At 47.1% G+C, this 16,907-nt stretch overlaps 1 protein-coding gene across 8 annotated transcripts in view; it reads left to right on the top strand.

Moving 5' to 3' along the window:
* Positions 1-2,270: 2,270 nt before the first annotated feature.
* Positions 2,271-16,907, top strand: part of Usp48 (ubiquitin specific peptidase 48) — a 63,983-nt gene continuing 49,346 nt past the window's right edge. For 3 of the 8 annotated variants that reach the window (XM_085838818.1, XM_085838817.1, XM_085838816.1), the window contains exons 1-5: positions 2,273-3,451; positions 12,966-13,086; positions 14,210-14,366; positions 15,010-15,137; positions 16,412-16,536. In XM_085838818.1, coding sequence (XP_085694944.1) covers positions 3,318-3,451; positions 12,966-13,086; positions 14,210-14,366; positions 15,010-15,137; positions 16,412-16,536 — 665 coding nt within the window. In that variant the 5' untranslated portion in view covers positions 2,273-3,317. Of the gene's footprint in view, positions 3,452-12,965; positions 13,087-14,209; positions 14,367-15,009; positions 15,138-16,411; positions 16,537-16,907 lie in introns of all 8 variants that reach the window. The other 5 variants (XM_085838814.1, XM_085838812.1, XM_085838815.1 and 2 more) reach the window with 3 other exon arrangements.

Here is a 16,907-nt window from a genome sequence, read left to right as displayed (position 1 = left end):
GCTGCCAGTCTCCCTCAGTCCCTACCTGTTCCAGGGCCCTCATGGCTGGCACATCCTGCCACCTACCCTGAACTCTCCAGTCCAGCTTCTAGGATTCCTATATAACACGGCCATTTCGGCTCTGCCAGGTTCTGGCTCATGGCCACTGCTCTTGGCTTCTGGCTCTCCTCCCTCCTTGCCACCTTCCCTGTCTCCTCACATGGCCCAGTTCACTCTGCTTACCCAGTTTACTCTGGACTGTTGTGGATGCCTCTGTCTCTACTCTCCCTCATACCCACAAGATGCCTTCTCCTTAATCATCCCCAGCTGCCTTTTTCAGGTTTTCATTCACTCCTTTAAAAAAAAAAAAAAGGTTTATTTATTTATTTTTATGTATTTGAGTACACAGTAGCTGTCTTCAGACACACCAAAAGAGGGCATCCGATCCCATTACAGATGGTTGTGAACAATGGAATTGCACTCAGGACCTCTGGAAGAGTAATCAGTGTTCTTTTTTTTTCTTTTTTTTTTTTTTCGAGACAGGGTTTCTCTGTGTAGCCCCTGGCTGTCCTGGAACTCACTCTGTAGACCAGGCTGGCCTTGAACTCATAAATCCATCTGCCTCTGTTTCCTTAGTGCTGGGATTAAAGGTGTGCCCTACCATGCCCAGCTGTAATCAGTGTTCTTAACCGCCCCTCATTCCCTCCTTCTTGAGAGTCTCCCATTACCTCAGAATTTCCCCAAGGATGATAGCCTTGAACTCCTAATCCTCTTGCCTCTGACTCCTGGAATGTGCTGGAATGACAGGGTTGTCATTCCAGTTGGCTTTGCAGCAAGTCTCGTGAGATTTCTGTGTTTAATGTTACCTTTGACCCAGACTGAAGAGGATTCAAATCCCCTCTCTCTCACCACTAGCCCTTGCCCTTCCCCGTCCCTCACTCACAGCTAAAGCACTGCTCTCAGCTGTGTTTGGGGATTTTCTTCCCTCTGTGGTATTAGTCTGGAACGGTGCCTTTTTCTAATTTAAGAAAGGAGTTCAACGCCGGGCGTGGTGGCGCACGCCTTTAATCCCAGCACTCGGGAGGCAGAGGCAGGCAGATTTCTGAGTTCGAGGCCAGCCTCGGCTACAAAGTGAGTGCCAGGACAGCCAGGGCTACACAGAGAAACCCTGTCTCGAAAAACAAAACAAAAACAAAACAAACAAACAAACAAACAAACAAAAAAGTAGTTCAACTTATTTTGTGTGTTTTTGCAACAGGGTCTCACCATGTAGCTCTGGCTATCTTGAAACTCACTAAACTTGCTGGGCGTGGTGGCGCATGCCTTTAATCCCAGGACTCGGGAGGCTGAGGCAGGTGGATTTCTGAGTTCGAGGCCAGCCTGGTCAACAAAGTGAGTTCCAGGACAGCCAGGGCTATACAGAGAAACCCTGTCTCGAAAAAACAAACAAACAAACTCACTAAACTCACAAGGCTCTACCTGTCACCACCAGAGTGCTGGGATTAAAGATGGGCCAAACAACAGTGTTCAACTGCTAACCAGTGGTATAGGAATTCAGTGTTTATTTGTTTGATTTCTTTTTTTTTTTTTCTTCTTCCAGGAGACGAGGTTTCTTTGTGTGGCCCTGGCTGTCCTGGAACTCACTCTGTTAGACAAGGTTGGCCACCAACTCAGAGATCTACCTGTCTCTGCCTCCCCACCACCACCAACCAACTGTGTAGAACCACCAACCGTGTAGGAATTCTTTCGGAAAGGAGGTGTGTGTGTGTGTGTGTTTTGACTCACCACACTCTTATTTTTTTGTGTGTGTGTGTTTATTTTTATTTTATTTATTTATTTATTTATTTTTTGGTTTTTCGAGACAGGGTTTCTTCTCTGTATAGCCCTGGCTGTCCTGGAACTCACTTTGTAGACCAGGCTGGCCTCGAACTCAGAAATCCGCCTGCCTCTGCCTCCCAAGTGCTGGGATTAAAGGCGTGCGCCACCACCGCCCGGCGATTTTTGTGTTTTTTATTTCCAACCTAAAAGTCAACCAAAGGACCAAATCTTGCTTTAGTAAATCTTTTTTTGTTTTGTTTTGTTTTTGTTTTTTGAGACAGGGTTTCTCTGTGTAGTCGGGGCTGTCCTGGAACTCACTCTGTAGCCCAGGCTGGCCTGGAACTCAGAAATCCGCCTGCCTCTGTCTCCCAGAGTGCTGGGATTAAAGGCGTGCGCCACCAAGCCCGGCTGCTTCAGTAAATCTTGACTTCAGTTCAAGGTTACTTGGGGGCTGTGGGATGGGTTGAGGAGTAGATAAGGGAGGAATTAGTCCTTGAATTCCCACAGCGCTTTTACTTATTTAAAGTCCTGGAATTTTCTCTCTTTAGCTGTAATAGCTCTTTTCCATTACAAAACACTGTGATAACAATTAGCCTTTTTTTTTTTTTAAAGGTCTAAGGGGAAGTAGTTGCAAAAAGGAAATAATATCACAGCAGGGAGCTAGGGTGTACCCTCCATAACGAATTGGTCAAAGTGTAGACGGGAGACAGCCTACAGCAAAGAACACGCCCCAGACCTGTGTATGATTCTAAACAACCTTCAACTGAGCCTATCACTTCGAAGACTACAAATCCCTGGATGCCTCGCGCTCCGCGAGTGTCAGAGCGCATTGCACTCTGGGATATGTAGTCCTGTTGTAGCATCCGCAAACCACGTAACGCCTCGTGACGTCAGAAAGCACGGGCAAGGAGCTGGAACTCGCCCAGGCTCAAGTGAAATCCTCGATCGGACTGTGGCGTTCCGGCTGCCTCGGTTTCTGCTATTATCAGGTCCCACTCACAGTCCCGGTGGCCCTATGGTGTGCGTTGAGTACTCTATGGTGTAACTTCGTCACAGTAACAGGGGAAGTGTGGAAAGCAAGGGCAAGTTCTCGCTCGTCGGAGTAGACGACGGAGGCTGAAGCGTAGCTAGCTGCCTTCACCATGGCGGAAAAAAGACGTGGCGAGTCGCCTTTGGGTAGACGCTTGGCTTTCTTCCGCCAGTCGGATTACATGGGCTTTCCGCGCAGGGACTCCTGGGAGCACGCATGCGCAGACTGCGGCAGGTCGTACGCCTCCAACGTCCGCAGGCGCGGGGTCTGTCGGGTATCGGCGGCGGCGGCGGCGCTTTGCGGCTGGTCGTGCGAGCTGGGCGCGGGCGGGCGGGCGCGGCGGCCGTGGCGCGCGCAGGTGATTGACTGCTCTCTTGGCTGAGGGCAGCGCTGGGTTCTTTCGGCTGGCAGGGGCCCGTGCCCGTTCGGGCGGAGACGGAGGCGGCGCCGGAGGCCACCGGGCTCGGCGAGTGCTACCTCGGTCAAGGCCATGGCTCCGCGGCTGCAGCTGGAGAAGGCGGCCTGGCGCTGGGCGGAGACGGTGCGGCCCGAAGAGGTGTCGCAGGAGCACATCGAGACCGCTTACCGCATCTGGCTGGAGCCGTGTATCCGAGGCGTGTGCAGGTGAGGTCCTCGCGTGGCCGAGGCGGGATCGGGGGACGGGAGACTGCGGACCAGGGCGATGCACGGTGTTACTGCATCTCCTTTCATTTTGCACGACCCGGGAGCTACGCAGCCCCCGAAGTGATGCGGCTGCTGGGCTCGCATCTTGAAGATGGCGGTGGAGATAGTTGGAGATAGGGCTTAGTAAGTAACGCTGGAGTGTTGTTTGATCTTGGCCATAGCTGTGCGCTTTTCGCTTGTAAAAGGGGAACTTGACGGCAGCGAACTTCGTCGACATTGTATCTCCTGTCATTTCACGCTGAGAAGGCCTGATCACCTAAGTATCACTTGCAGAGAGCAGGTTTAGAAAACCCTTTGGGTAACCTACGTCATCGGTCCCCCACTCTCATTGGCTGGCTCTCTTTGACCTATAGGTGTTTTCTTTTGGTCACCCTAACTCCACACCACTTTGCAGAGTAAAGTGTTTTTAGCTGTTCAAGGTCTGCTCCTCCTGCGTGGTCCTTGGTTCTGACCTTTTTTTGCGTAGAGTGGTTTCCATTTCCCCACCTCGTAGCCTGCACCGGCTTGTGTTCAATCGAATTGATAGACCGAGGCATGCTCCGTAGCTCCGTGTCAGCGGGCGTGTAGGGAGAAGTGGAAGACTCCTGGCCTCGGAGCTGTGCCTCATTTGAGATATAATGCAAGTTAGGAAGTTTTCAAAAATAAAGCGGGTGCATCGTTCTAAACTGTAGGTGTCTGCTCACAAGGACATTAGGACTCCTCGAAGTTCTGGAATGGCATCAATTTGTATAGTATGGAATTTAAACAGCTTTACTGAGGTACTCATTTGAAGTGTGCAGTTCCAGTGCTGGTGGTTTAGCTTGAGTGGTTTTATATGCAGAGTCCCTTGGTTCAATTACCCGCACAGGGGGTATAAAAGAGTTAAGTCTGGGGCTGGAAAGATGGCTAATTAGTAAAGAGGGCTCAGGCTTCTCTTCAAAGGATCACAGTACCATTTGTTCTGAGAACCCACACCGGGTGGTTGATAACCACCTGTAACTCCAGCTCCAGAGTATGTGCAAAGCCTTCTTCCAGACACTGTGGGCACCTGAGTATTAGCGCGCGCGCGCGCACACACACACACACACACACACACACACACACAAATGATCTGTTTTGATACCGTAAAATCGCCAATATCCTTTTTTCTTTCTTCCGTTTTCAGTTTTTTTTTTTTTTTCAATTTGTTTTTGTAGAGCTGGGAACTCTGGTGTTTTGTATGTTTGAGGATTTAGCCTGTGTTTGCCTGGGACTTACAGTCCTTCCAGCTAGTAGGTGCTCACACATGACAGTCATGGGGCCATAGACATGTGCCATTCATTGTTCTGTTGGTGCTGCAGCTCTAACCCAGAGCCCTGTGCAAACACTACGGGTGTTGTATGAGCTACACTCCCAGCCTGTCATAGTGGGTATGAAGTAGTGTTTTGAATCTGTGTGTTTATTGCCTCCTGCTCTGAATAGATCCAGAATCCTGTAGATGATAGAGGCCAGTATTCTAGTACATGGATACCCTCTCAGCCCCCTTTTCTTGTAGGTTTGCATTTATCTAGTAACTGAGTTGAGAATCTTTTCAGGTTCACACTAGTCATTGTTTCTTCTTTTCTCTCTTTCTATTTTCTTTATTGGAGACAGGGTTTCTCTGTATAACAGTTCTGGAACCTGCTCTGTAGACCAGGTTGACCTCAAACTCAGAGAAATGCCTGCCTCTGTCTCTCAAACTCTGGGATTAATTGCATACATATATCTGTCATAGTTCATGTAACTTTATCCATCTACATCTATCCACCCATCCATTTGTTTTTTGAGACAGGGTTTCTCTCTGTAGCCCTGGCTGACTCTGTAGACCAGGCTAGCTTTAACTCACCTGCCTTTGGCTCCTAAGTGCTGGGATTAAAAACTTCAGGCGCCCCCCCCCCCCCCCCCCCCCGTCTCTCTGCCGTTTGAATGCTTGGATTAAAGGCAGTTGCCGCCATGCACAGAGCCATCTTTCAGTTGATGGACTGTAGATTGTTTCTCTTTGCTTCTTATAAATTGCTCTCATGAACACATGTGTGTTGGGAAGGGAATTGTTGGATCACGTGGCAATTGTCTTTAACCGTTTGAGCAGTATATTTTTTCCCTAACATGTTTCACAAGCAGTATAGGAAGATTGTTGTTTTTTTTTTTTTTTTTCGAGACAGGGTTTCTCTGTGTAGCCCTGGCTGTCCTGGCACTCACTTTGTAGACCAGGCTGGCCTCGAACTCAGAAATCCGCCTGCCTCTGCCTCCCGAGTGCTGGGATTAAAGGCGTGCGCCACCACGCCCGGCTGGAATATTGTAATTTATTACATTTTTATATTTGTCTGTTTTATTGTGGTTTTGATTACATTTCCCTTTCCCTGATGTCAACTGTGGAATATCCTCCTCTTCCTTTTTTTTTTTTTTTTGTTTGGTTTGGTTTGGTTTGAGACAGGATTTCTCCGTATAACAAACCCTGGTAGTCTTGGAGTCTAGATAGACTGTCTTCAAACTCAGAGATCTGCTTGCCTCTGCCTTCTGAGTGCTGACGGTAAAGGTGTGCACCACAATGTCTGGCTTGTTCATATATTTTCTTTAGAGAAAATATTTTTAGGGTTTTGTTTTGGAGACAGGGCTTCATAGAGCTAATGTTAGTCTCTGTGGCCAAGAATGACCCTGAGTGTCTGCTCCTCCTGCCTTCTACTTCCTGAGTCTATATTGTGTCTGCTAAGTGCTGGGGTTAGTACCCAGGGGTTGCTATATACTAGACACCCTCAAACCCACCCCACTCTCTCCCTCTTTTGTGGGGGGTATGGTGGAGGAGGGAAGAGAGGGCCTCATTACCTAGACCAGGTTTGCCTTTAATTGGTGGATCTGCCTGCCTCTGCCTCCCTTGGGAGCTTGCCACCACACCCTGCCTCCAGGACTGTTTGCATTTCTGAAACTGTTTTGAAAAACAGCCTTAAGAGCTAAGGAACTAAATATTCCAGATTCCCTGGTGTGTGGGTGGGTGGATAAAGGTCAGCACTTGGAATTTTCACTCCTATCTGGTGGGTTTGATGCCTCCTGCTGGCCTCTTTTGTGTGGGGTTTTTAGACCTTGGCTTAAACTGTCCTTGCATTTAGAGTGATTCTCCCTTTGCCTCTCCAGCAGGCCGCCTTAGAGCCTACTTTAGGTGTGAACATCTCTTCTCATTATGCATCATCCCTGGTCGGCCTGGAACTTGATGTGTAGACCAGGCTAGCCTTGAATTCAGAGATCCACCTGCCTCTCCAGTGTTAGGATTAAAGACCAGCACCACTGGACCACATCATTACTGGTCTAGGAACTTATGTGCTGCAAAGCCAGTGTAGACTTTCCTTCTTCCAGACTGCTGAGGGACACAAGTGAAAGTGTCCCTAACCCTAGGCCACAGCCTGTTGTTGTGAGTTTTAGTTTTTGTGTTCTGAGACACAGTCTCCTTGTGCAGCCCACATTGACCTTGAGATTCTTTTGCCTCAGCCTTTTCTAAATTAACATATGAATTAATCTGTGAGACCAAATGTAGGATTTTTTTGGTTTGTTTGCTTTTGTTGTTTTGGGCTTTTTGAGACAGGGTTTCTCTGTGTGGCCTTGGCTGCCCTTGAACTTGCTCCGTAGACCAGGCTGCCCTGGAACTCACAGAAATCTGTCTGCCTTTGCCTCCCCATGCTGGAATTAAAGTCCTGTGCCACTACCACCAGTTATATTCTTTAAAAGAAAATTGGGGAAAATAGGTGGTAGGGCAAAGGTCCTGGAGAGGTGGCTCAGTGGTTAAGAGAGCACTAGCTGCCTTTCCAGAGGACCTGGGTTCAAGTCCCAGCACCCGCATGGCAACTCACAACTGCCTGTATCTCCAGTTCCAGGGGACCTGATCCCCTCACACAGTGCATGCAGGCAAAGTACAAATGTACATGAGATAAAGTTAGGCTGCTCTTGATAGTGTTGTATGCTGGAGGAAGCCCTGTGTTCTGTCCCTGCTGCATAAACAGGACATATATTGTAAGACTCCAGGGAGCCCCTGAGTGAGCCATGTTTGGAGCTGGGATCAAAGCAAAAAACAAGAGGAATTTATTGTTCCAGTGCACAGGCCTTGTCCCAGATCCAAAGGAGAGGCAGTAGCACACCCCACCCCCATGTTCTTCATGTTTTTATATGGTTTCCAGGGGCAGAATAGAGCATCAGTAACTAGACACAATATGATTGGCTGAACAGTGCCAATGGATTGGTCTTTAGGGAACAAGGTGACAAGGACTTCAGGTCGGTTCTCCTGTGGTCTGAGGAATGTTAATCAGCCCCTCCCTTCTGGAGGGGCTTGTGTTCTGTGACCTTCCCAAAGTTCCTGAGCTGACCTTTTCAATATCTTTAATCCCAGCTCTGGAGGCAGAGGCAGATTGATTGCTAGAAACCAAGGTAAGCCAGGTCTTTGTAGGACAGTCAGGACAACAGGGGCTATAGAGACCCCGTCATAACAAAAACAGTGATCTGTGAGGATACAGCATTTGTATCCTGTAAGTTAGAAGGCATTGGATGGCATTTATTCTTCAACCATGCAGTCAGCATATATTGTCCCACTGAGCCTAAGTCCTATTTTCTGTCTCTTTATTTGATAATCAAGGATAGGTAGACAACTTAGGTTCACATATTCTGAACCTAATGGAGGCATTCAGATACCTTTGGAAGAGTAGCCTATGCTCAGAGGGCTAGGAAAGCTGTCTTGCAAAACTGCCTGTCTAGGAGAATTCTTGAGGAGATGGCTCAGTGGTTAAGACCATTGGCTGCTCTTGCAGAGGACCTGGGTTCACTTGGTTCTAAGCATCCACATGGTAATTCAGTTACAGGAGATCTGATGCCGTTTTACAGCCTCCAAGGGCTCCTGCATGTACGCAAAGCTTGCACCATGCACGCAAAGCTTGGAGAAGCAGTTAGAGGGCCTTTGCAGTGCAGGTCAGGTTTTTCTCTGCATAAAGCCTTCTGTGGTTACTTGTCACTCCTGGGTAAGTCTACCCTCTCGTTGGGGGGCTTGTCCTACTTGCTGCGGCCTCTTTAGCTTTCCTGTTTGGTGTGCTGGACGGTTTCCCTAGCTGAATCTCTCCACTTGCTGTCTGTCATCTGCTGCAATGAGTCTGTTTCTGCCTGTTCTTGGAGACTCCCGGTGGGTTAGCACTTTCCCCTCTGTGAGGCCTCTGCTGCAGTGCCTGTGTCTACTGTTACCATAGCGCTTGTTTATCTGACGCTTGTGCTTACCACTTTGTCATACCAGTTCTGAGCCTTTGGTTTGTTCTTTTGAGACAGGCTGACCTCAAACACAACAATCCAGTCTGTCTCTCTCTCTCTCCTTTTTCCACTCTGTCTCTTGAGTGCTAGGATTAAAGGAATGTGCCACCACCACCCTGGTTTGGGCCATTCTTTAACAACTGGACCTTTTGTCTTTCATCAAAGGCATCCTGGTCTGTACTTCCTAGTTGGGCATCTCTCTGTGACAGAATATGTGAACCTGCAAGCCGTGTTGTTGTGCTCCGGTGACAGGATCTAATTATACATAATCACATTGCTTACCTTTACTCCGGCGCCTTGTGACGTGTCTGGAAGGCCAGATGCTGCCAGCAGATATGTCAGTAGCCAAATGAAACCTTTGTGACAGCATCATTCTGTATATACACTACCCAAATGGATCTTCTCCAACACAGGGGCCCTTAAGCCAGCGCCACTTCCATAGCTGACACCATGGTCTATTACTCCCACTAAATGAGCTTAAAACCAGCATGAAGGGCATACAGGATGGCTTAGCAGATCCTGTCTCAAAAAAAAAAAAAAAAAAAAAAAAGGAAAGAAAAGAAAAAAAGGTGGGGGGGGGAGGGTGGTGGAGAAAAAGAAATGTCTTCATTTATTCCCCTAACAACACAAAAATGCCTACAGCAACATTGGCTGTATAAAGGAGGGAGCCACTGTTTGGAAAGCTCTAGTGAGCCTGAGTCCCCTTTTAAGACCTGTAGGCCAGAAAGAACACAGCTTTTATCTCCCCAGTTGGTGTGTGGGTGGTCTTTTGCTGATTGGAGACTTAAAAGCAATTACTAAGAAATTAAATACAAGCATGGTAACACATGCTTATAGTTCCTGCTCTTGGGGTGAGAAAGCAGGGGAATCCGGAGTCAAAACTGTGGAGTTCCAAGGCTAGTCTGGGCTACGTGAAATTCTATCTTAAAGGCAACAGAATAAAACTAATTTACAAATATGGTGTCTGTACCTCTAATCTCCAAATGCAGAGGCAGAGAGAAGAGAGAGGAGGATCTCTGAATTTAAGGCCAAGCCAGGGATACACAATGAGACCGATGTCTCTGAGGGAAGGGGGAAGGAGCAAAAGGCTAAACAATGCAAATTACCCAAACCATTTAGTTAGCTTCTGAAAGTTTTTTTTTTTTTTTTTTAAAGATTTATTTATTATTATAAGTAAGTACACTGTAGCTGTCTTCAGACACACCAGAAGAGGGCGTCAGGTCTCATTACGGATGGTTGTGAGCCACCATGTGGTTGCTGGGATTTGAACTCTGGACCTTCAGAAGAGCAGTCGGGTGCTCTTACCCACTGAGCCATCTCACCAGCCCCTGAAAGTTTTACTGAAGTTCTTAGGCCACAGACTTACTGTTTGTCTCCACTCTGGGAAGCTAGCTTTGGAGCCCATTGAGTGGGCATGACTTCAGCAGCAGGACGCCTAAGTGCCAAACTGTCCACCAGAGCTGCTTTCTGAAAGACCCGTAGGACTGCCCAGCCATAGCGCATACCATTCATTTAAGACTGGGTCTCACTGTGTCGTCCTGGCTTGCCTGGAGCTCAGAAGGTGGCCTGTCTCTTTCCAAGTGCTGGATTAAAGGCGTGCACTACCACCCCAGGCTTCATTCATTCATGCATTCACTTGAGAGTTTTATACTCCATTGCTGTTTACACAGTTTCCATCCCACATGTTGTCCTCTCCAACCCCTCCCATCTTCTTACCTCTCCCTCTCAATTTTTTGACCTCTTTTTTTTTTTAATTAAGATTTATTTATTTATTTCATGTATCTGAGTGCTGTCTTTTTGTTTGTATGTACACCTGAACACCAGGAGAGGGCATCAGAACTCATTATAAATGGTTGTGAGCCACCATGTGGTTGATGGGAATTGAACTCAGGACCTCTAGGAGAGCAGCTGGTGCTCTTAACTGCTGAGCCATCTTTCCAGCCCCCACCTTTTTCTTTATCATTGTTTTACACATGTGTCGTTTCCCCCTCTTCACTCACTCTCATGCACATACACACATATTAGTACAGCATACACACACATATAAATACAGCCTGCTAAATCTACTTAATGTGGCTTATCTGTACATGTGTTAAGGGACTAAAGCCGTGCGCCACCACACCCGGCGAGACAGTACATTTATAAGACCTTGGAAGTTACTTACTTATTTCATGAGTAGATTGTATGTTCACTGTAAAGAGCGTAAGAGAATAGAGCCATCAGGGTGGCTCAGAAGGTAAACAAACCACTTACTTCCAAGCCTGGTGACAAGTGACAAGTCCCAGTTCCATGTCTGGGATCCGTGTGGTGGAGGGGATGTTGTTCTCTGACCTGCACAGGCACGTGCGGCACACACTCACATACACACACACACACACACACAGTGAGCGAGAGAGAGGGGGGGGTGTGTGTGTTCCTTCCCTACCTGGAAAAAAAAAAACCACAACCAGGTGGGAATGGTGGTGTGCACCTGTACAGGCGGTAGAGGCAGGTAAATTACCACAAGTTCCAAGCCAACCATCCAGGGCTATGGCGGCAAGTTCTCAGGCTTGGTAGCAAGTGCTTCAGTCCCTCAACCTTCTCATCTCTCTGACCCCATGCTCCAGTCTTCAACTGTCAGCAAAGCCTTGGTGGGTAACCTTCACAAATATGCACATACATTTTAGAGTGTTCTGACAGGACAGGAGAACCCACCGAAGTTCTGTTGCGTTCATTTGTGTCTCTAGTCTCTGTTCGTCTGGAATTGTTTCTGTGTGTGCACGACACTGACTTTTTGTGGGATGTTTCTGAGCTTGGGGTTGCCAGTTATTTGCTCATGGACATAGGCTGTGTGCTTTTTCACTAGAACACTGTAGTAGTGAAGCTGTAACCTAGGGCCCAGGTGGGCAAGTGGCTGTCAGGTAGAGCTGTTGTTCTCTGGGATATAACTTGATTGATTGGTTAGAGTTTAGTTTGGGTTTCTCTTTTCCTTTTCTGATTCTGTTGCAGCGGCTCCATAGCTGGCTTTCCCCCCTCTGTGAGGAAGTGACTTTTCTCCATCTGTCCCTTTGTCTCGCTATAAAATCGGTGGACTCTTTAGGGACAGGATTTCAGTGTTTAGCCCTGGAAGCTTAGTGTGTAGCCCAAGCTGGCCTCCAACTTCCTCTCCCTCTGGCTCCTGAATGCTAGAAGTACACTTGGGAGCCTTTGGCTTCCTCTTCCTTTTTGAGATAGTGTCTTCCATGAAGCCCTGGCTGACCCCAACTCAATGCTGTCCTCTCGACTTTCGACTTAGCCTCAGAGGAGCTGATTATGGTTCTGTGCCACCATACCCTTGTTTGGGTGATCTACCCCTTTTGTTGCCAGGTTTGGCCAGTGGGTGCTATGCCCCTCCCACATATAGGATCGGTGTCTCCTGTCATGTGCCTTCACTGTAGGTTCATCTTACCATTTCCCTCGGGAGCCCGAGAATCTAGTGGGGAATATTTAGAAATCAGGATTTGTTAATGAGCTTGGTCCTTGTTCCTTTGTCTTTATTTTGGGGATACTACTAATGATGGTGTTCAAGGCCTTACCCCATCCCCCAACTGTGGATGTTTTGCCCCACTGAGATATGTTCTGCTTCTGTTGGTTGCTGAGTTCCTGTTTATCTGTGTGGTGAGAAGCTGTTAACACCAACCCCACCTCAGTAACACAGAGAAGAGCTTCGCACCACTTAACCCTCTTCTGATTACCGCTGTGCAGGGCAACAGTGATGTTCGAGTCTGGCTTGTCTGCTTTATGTTTCTTCTAACACAGATGAACGGCTATTGGTTTCTTTTCTGATTTCCTCATTTTAACACATAAAATTCCTTTTTAAAAAATCAATTATTAGATCTAATTCTTTTTTTTTTAAATTTAGACTTGTGAAGCATTGTAACACCACCAACACACCATGGTTCTCCATGTGGCACATCATATTTATCATGTTTAAAAAGCTTAATCCCAGCCAGGCAGTGGTGGTGCACATCTTTAATCCCAGCTACTCCAGAGGCAAAGGCAGGCAGGATGTTCAAGGCTAGCCTGGTTCTACAAAGAGAGCCTGTCTTGAGGGGTGAGGATTGGGGGCGGGGTGTGTGTACACGAGCTAACAGCTCAATCTGCTTCCTTTTCATTCCCGGGTGTATTTTTTAAACTGTAATTCTTCCTTTTTCTCTCCTTGTAGAAGAAACTGCAGAGGAAACCCGAATTGCTTGGTTGGCATTGGCGAGCACATTTGGTTAGGAGAGATAGATGAGAATAGTTTCCATAGCATTGATGATCCCAACTGTGAGAGGAGGAAAAAGGTGAGTGGCTGCAGTCAGCAGGACTTGGTTACTTTGGTTGTTGCTCAGTACCTATGATCAGAAACCTGGTACAGCACACATGCACCACAGTAGTGGGGGTGGGGGGGGGGTCTGCATGCCATCCCTACAACTCCCTCCCCTTTTAGAAAAGAAGTGAATCGCCACAGTTGTCAATGATTTCAGAGACCTGTGTAGGTGTCAGAGGACTGGAGACACATACATGGCCATGTGCATTTGAACTCTTGCTTTTTAATTTCAGAAAGTCTGCTTAAGCCACACTATTGACATTGTAATTGTATAAAACTATTTATCCGTGCTGGGGGTCAAACCCAGGGTCATGCACATGCTGGTTACCCTCTCTGCATACACTAGGCTGCATCCAAGCCCCCAGACTCTAAAGCAGGGAACCACACGTATGCAAGCCTTTAGCCAGAGGCCCTGGTTTGCACTCAGCTTCTGTTCTGTAACCGAGCAAGTTTTGCTTAGAACTCAGAATGTCTTTAAAGGAGTGGTGCTAGTTCAGCAGTTACCATAGTGGTTGCCCTTTGCTTTCTAGGGTGAAGTCTGTCTTGTATAATGTGTTTGCACTTATATATGGCACAGTTAGGGTTTAAAAGTACGCATTAATATTTCTGACAAACCCAGCCTGCATCAGTCTGCTGTGTTGTATTGGTATTTTCTGGATTAAAATGGATACTGGCTTTCAGTTCAAGATCTCTAAAATAGGAGGGCCTTCCTGCCTCTCTCATTGCACCACTCCTGAAGAAGTCACATTTTATCCTACTAAATCTGCTGGTGTTTAAGTACATGTGCTGCACACTAATCTTTTCTAGAAACATCTATTCTAATTTTATGGTTTAGGAGGCTGGAAATGACAGTACTGCTAGAGATGAACACTGTTGCTCTCTGAAGTCTGTTCTACTTTGGGCAGCTACAGTGGTGGCCAAACAGAAGGCCTCTATGAAAGTTCTGCCACCCTGCAGCTAAGAGGGGGTCGGGTGCTCATGCCAAGCTGATGAGGACAGGCTTAAAAGTCTTCAGTCTGTAAATTAAAAATAATGCTCTTTATAAATCTTTAGTTTTGTGCAGGCTAATCTTGCTACTGTAACTCTTGTTTCTGTAGAATTCCTTTGTGGGCTTGACTAACCTGGGAGCCACCTGTTACGTCAACACCTTTCTCCAGGTGTGGTTCCTCAATTTGGAGCTTCGGCAGGCGCTGTACTTATGCCCCAGCACCTGCAGTGATTACCCGAAGGGAGACGGGATCCATGGAGGGAAAGGTATGGGGGAACGGGGTGCAGGGGCTTCCTCCTGAGGGGGTTGTCAGCCAGTTCTCTTATGAGCCTGCTACAAAGCAGGACATAGGACTGTTGGTTCATGCCAAGGGCAATGCTGGAAACATACTGGGACTCCAAAATACACCAACCAGTAAGTGAAGCTTTTTAAAAAATTTTTCTTCTCTAGTGAAATTTTATGGTCATTTTCAGGTACACAAGAAGTTTAAGGCCATTGCCTGTCCTCCTCCCCCCAAAAAACTTTTAACAATTGGTTCTTTGGTTGGAGAGGTGGCTCAGCTGTTCAGAGCACTTGCTATTCTTATAATGGACCCGGGTCCAGGTTTCCAGTATCGGTGACTCCTCTTCCAGGGAGTCCAGTGTGCTTTACCAGTACCAAGCACACACACAGAACACAAACATATTTGGAGCCAAAACACTCACACATGTAAAATAAAAATACAGCATTTTGGGGCTGGAGAGATGGCTCGGAAGTTAAGAGCCCTAACTGCTCTACCAGAGGTCCTGAGTTCAATTCCTAACAACCACAAAGTTCATTATGGGCATGTACCACCATGCTTGGCTGGAAGTAGGTAGTTTGTTTTTGTTTTTTGTTTTTAAAATGCAACATGCTTTTTTCTTTTAATAGATTATGAGCCTCAGACAATTTGTGAGCATCTTCAGTACTTGTTTGCTTTGTTGCAAAACAGTAACAGACGATACATTGATCCTTCAGGATTTGTTAAAGCCTTGGGCTTGGATACTGGGCAGCAGCAGGTGAGAACAGCCTCAGGCCTGGGATCGCCCCACCCCCACTCATCTTCTCAGGTGCTCATGGGCTCCTTAGAGCACTTTTAGGGAAGATGAAGCAGCATGCTTGTCAAAATGTAAAGTTTGACCTGGTGTGGTGGCAAACACCTTTGATCCCAGTACTTGGGAGGCAGAGGCAGGAAGATCTCTGTTGAGGCCATCCTGGTATACTTAGTATCAGAACAGGCTGATAATCTTTGTAAAGGAAATTCTACTTTGGATTTTAGTGCCTTTATTTGCTGACCAGTGTGTACCTTATTATGCTTGCTACTTTTGTTTTAATGTATAGTGTGCATATCATGTGTTCTTAGGTGGTCATGGAGGCCAGAGGAGGGTGTTGGGTCCTTTGGAACTGGAGAGACAGGTGGCTGTGAGCTCCTGATGTGGGTGCTGGGAATGGATGGTGTGTGTGTGTGTGTGTGTGTGTGTGTGGTTGCCCTGCAGAAGGGCAGCATGAGCCTGGCTGCTGAGCCATCTCTCCAGCCAGACTGTATTCTTTACCCCCTCTCTTTTTTCCTTTTCAAAAAATTTATTTATGTATGTGTGTATATGAGTACACCATTGCTCTCTTCAAACACACCAGAAGAGGGCATCAGACCCCATTACAGATGGTTGTGAGCCACCATGTGGTTGCTGGGAATTGAACTCAGGACCTCTGGAAGAGCAGTCAGTGCTCTTAACCCTGGAGCCATCTGCAGCTCTGTAAACTATTTCTTTGGTTTTTTTTTTTTTTTTTTTTTTTGGTTTGCTTTCGATGACAGGGTTTCTCTGTGTAGCTCTGGCTATCCTGGAACTTACTCTGTAGATCAGGTTGGCATCGAACTCAGAAATCTGCCTGCCTCTGCCTCCCGAGTGCTGGGATTAAAGGCGTGTGCCACCACTGCCCGGCCTGTAAACTATTTCTTAAAACTGATTTGTGAGCCAGGCGTGGTGCTGCACATCTTTAATCCCAGCACTCGGGAGGCAGAGGCAGGAGGATTTCTGAGTTCGAGGCCAGCCAGGTCTACAGCGTGAGTTCCAGCACAGCCAGGGCTACACAGAGAAACCCTGTCCCGAAAAATCAAAAAACAAAACTGGTTAGTGGAACTGATGGAGTCTAGCTTTAGTGGAACCGATGGAGTGTAGCTGTAGTCTTTGAGAGATGCTAAGTTGAAAATGCAAGTAGTTTCTGAGTAGTGTTTGCATTAGAAGTCAGGAAGCAAGCTACAACTATTTTCTCTTTTCATTAATTTAAACTGTAGGATGCACAAGAGTTTTCCAAGCTCTTTATGTCGCTGTTGGAAGACACTTTGTCTAAACAGAAGAACCCGGATGTTCGGAATGTCGTGCAGCAGCAGTTCTGTGGAGAATATGCCTATGTGACTGTGTGAGTCTACCGAAGCTCTCCTGCCATTAATTACCCTTCATCTCAGTCCCGGGTTATCACGGTGGTGGGTTATCACTGCACCCGAGGTATTTATAGCAGTATATTTCCATGGGAACACGTTGAAGCAGCTACCTGGCCTATTGCAGTTGAGTGCTGCAGGTGTTGGAAACTGTCTGGCGGAAGACTGTGAGGCTGTGTAGTGTGGGCTGAGATGTGAGGTTGGAACTGGCTGGCAGACTAAAGCATGCTGGACATTGCTTGGGGAGGCTCCAGTCCAAGAGAGACTGATTCCTTAGTCTGGTTCTATTTTTATTTTGTAGGTAATTTATGTGCTACAATTTCTCTAACAGAATAATGAACATTATAAGCAC

The sequence above is a fragment of the Mus caroli genome, unplaced genomic scaffold (genome assembly GCF_978045245.1).
Source record: "Mus caroli unplaced genomic scaffold, Mus_caroli_1 scaffold_6, whole genome shotgun sequence".
Classification (NCBI taxonomy): domain Eukaryota; kingdom Metazoa; phylum Chordata; class Mammalia; order Rodentia; family Muridae; genus Mus; species Mus caroli.
The sequence above is the reverse complement of the archived record's forward strand: the minus strand, read 5'-3'. Positions and strand labels throughout refer to the sequence as shown.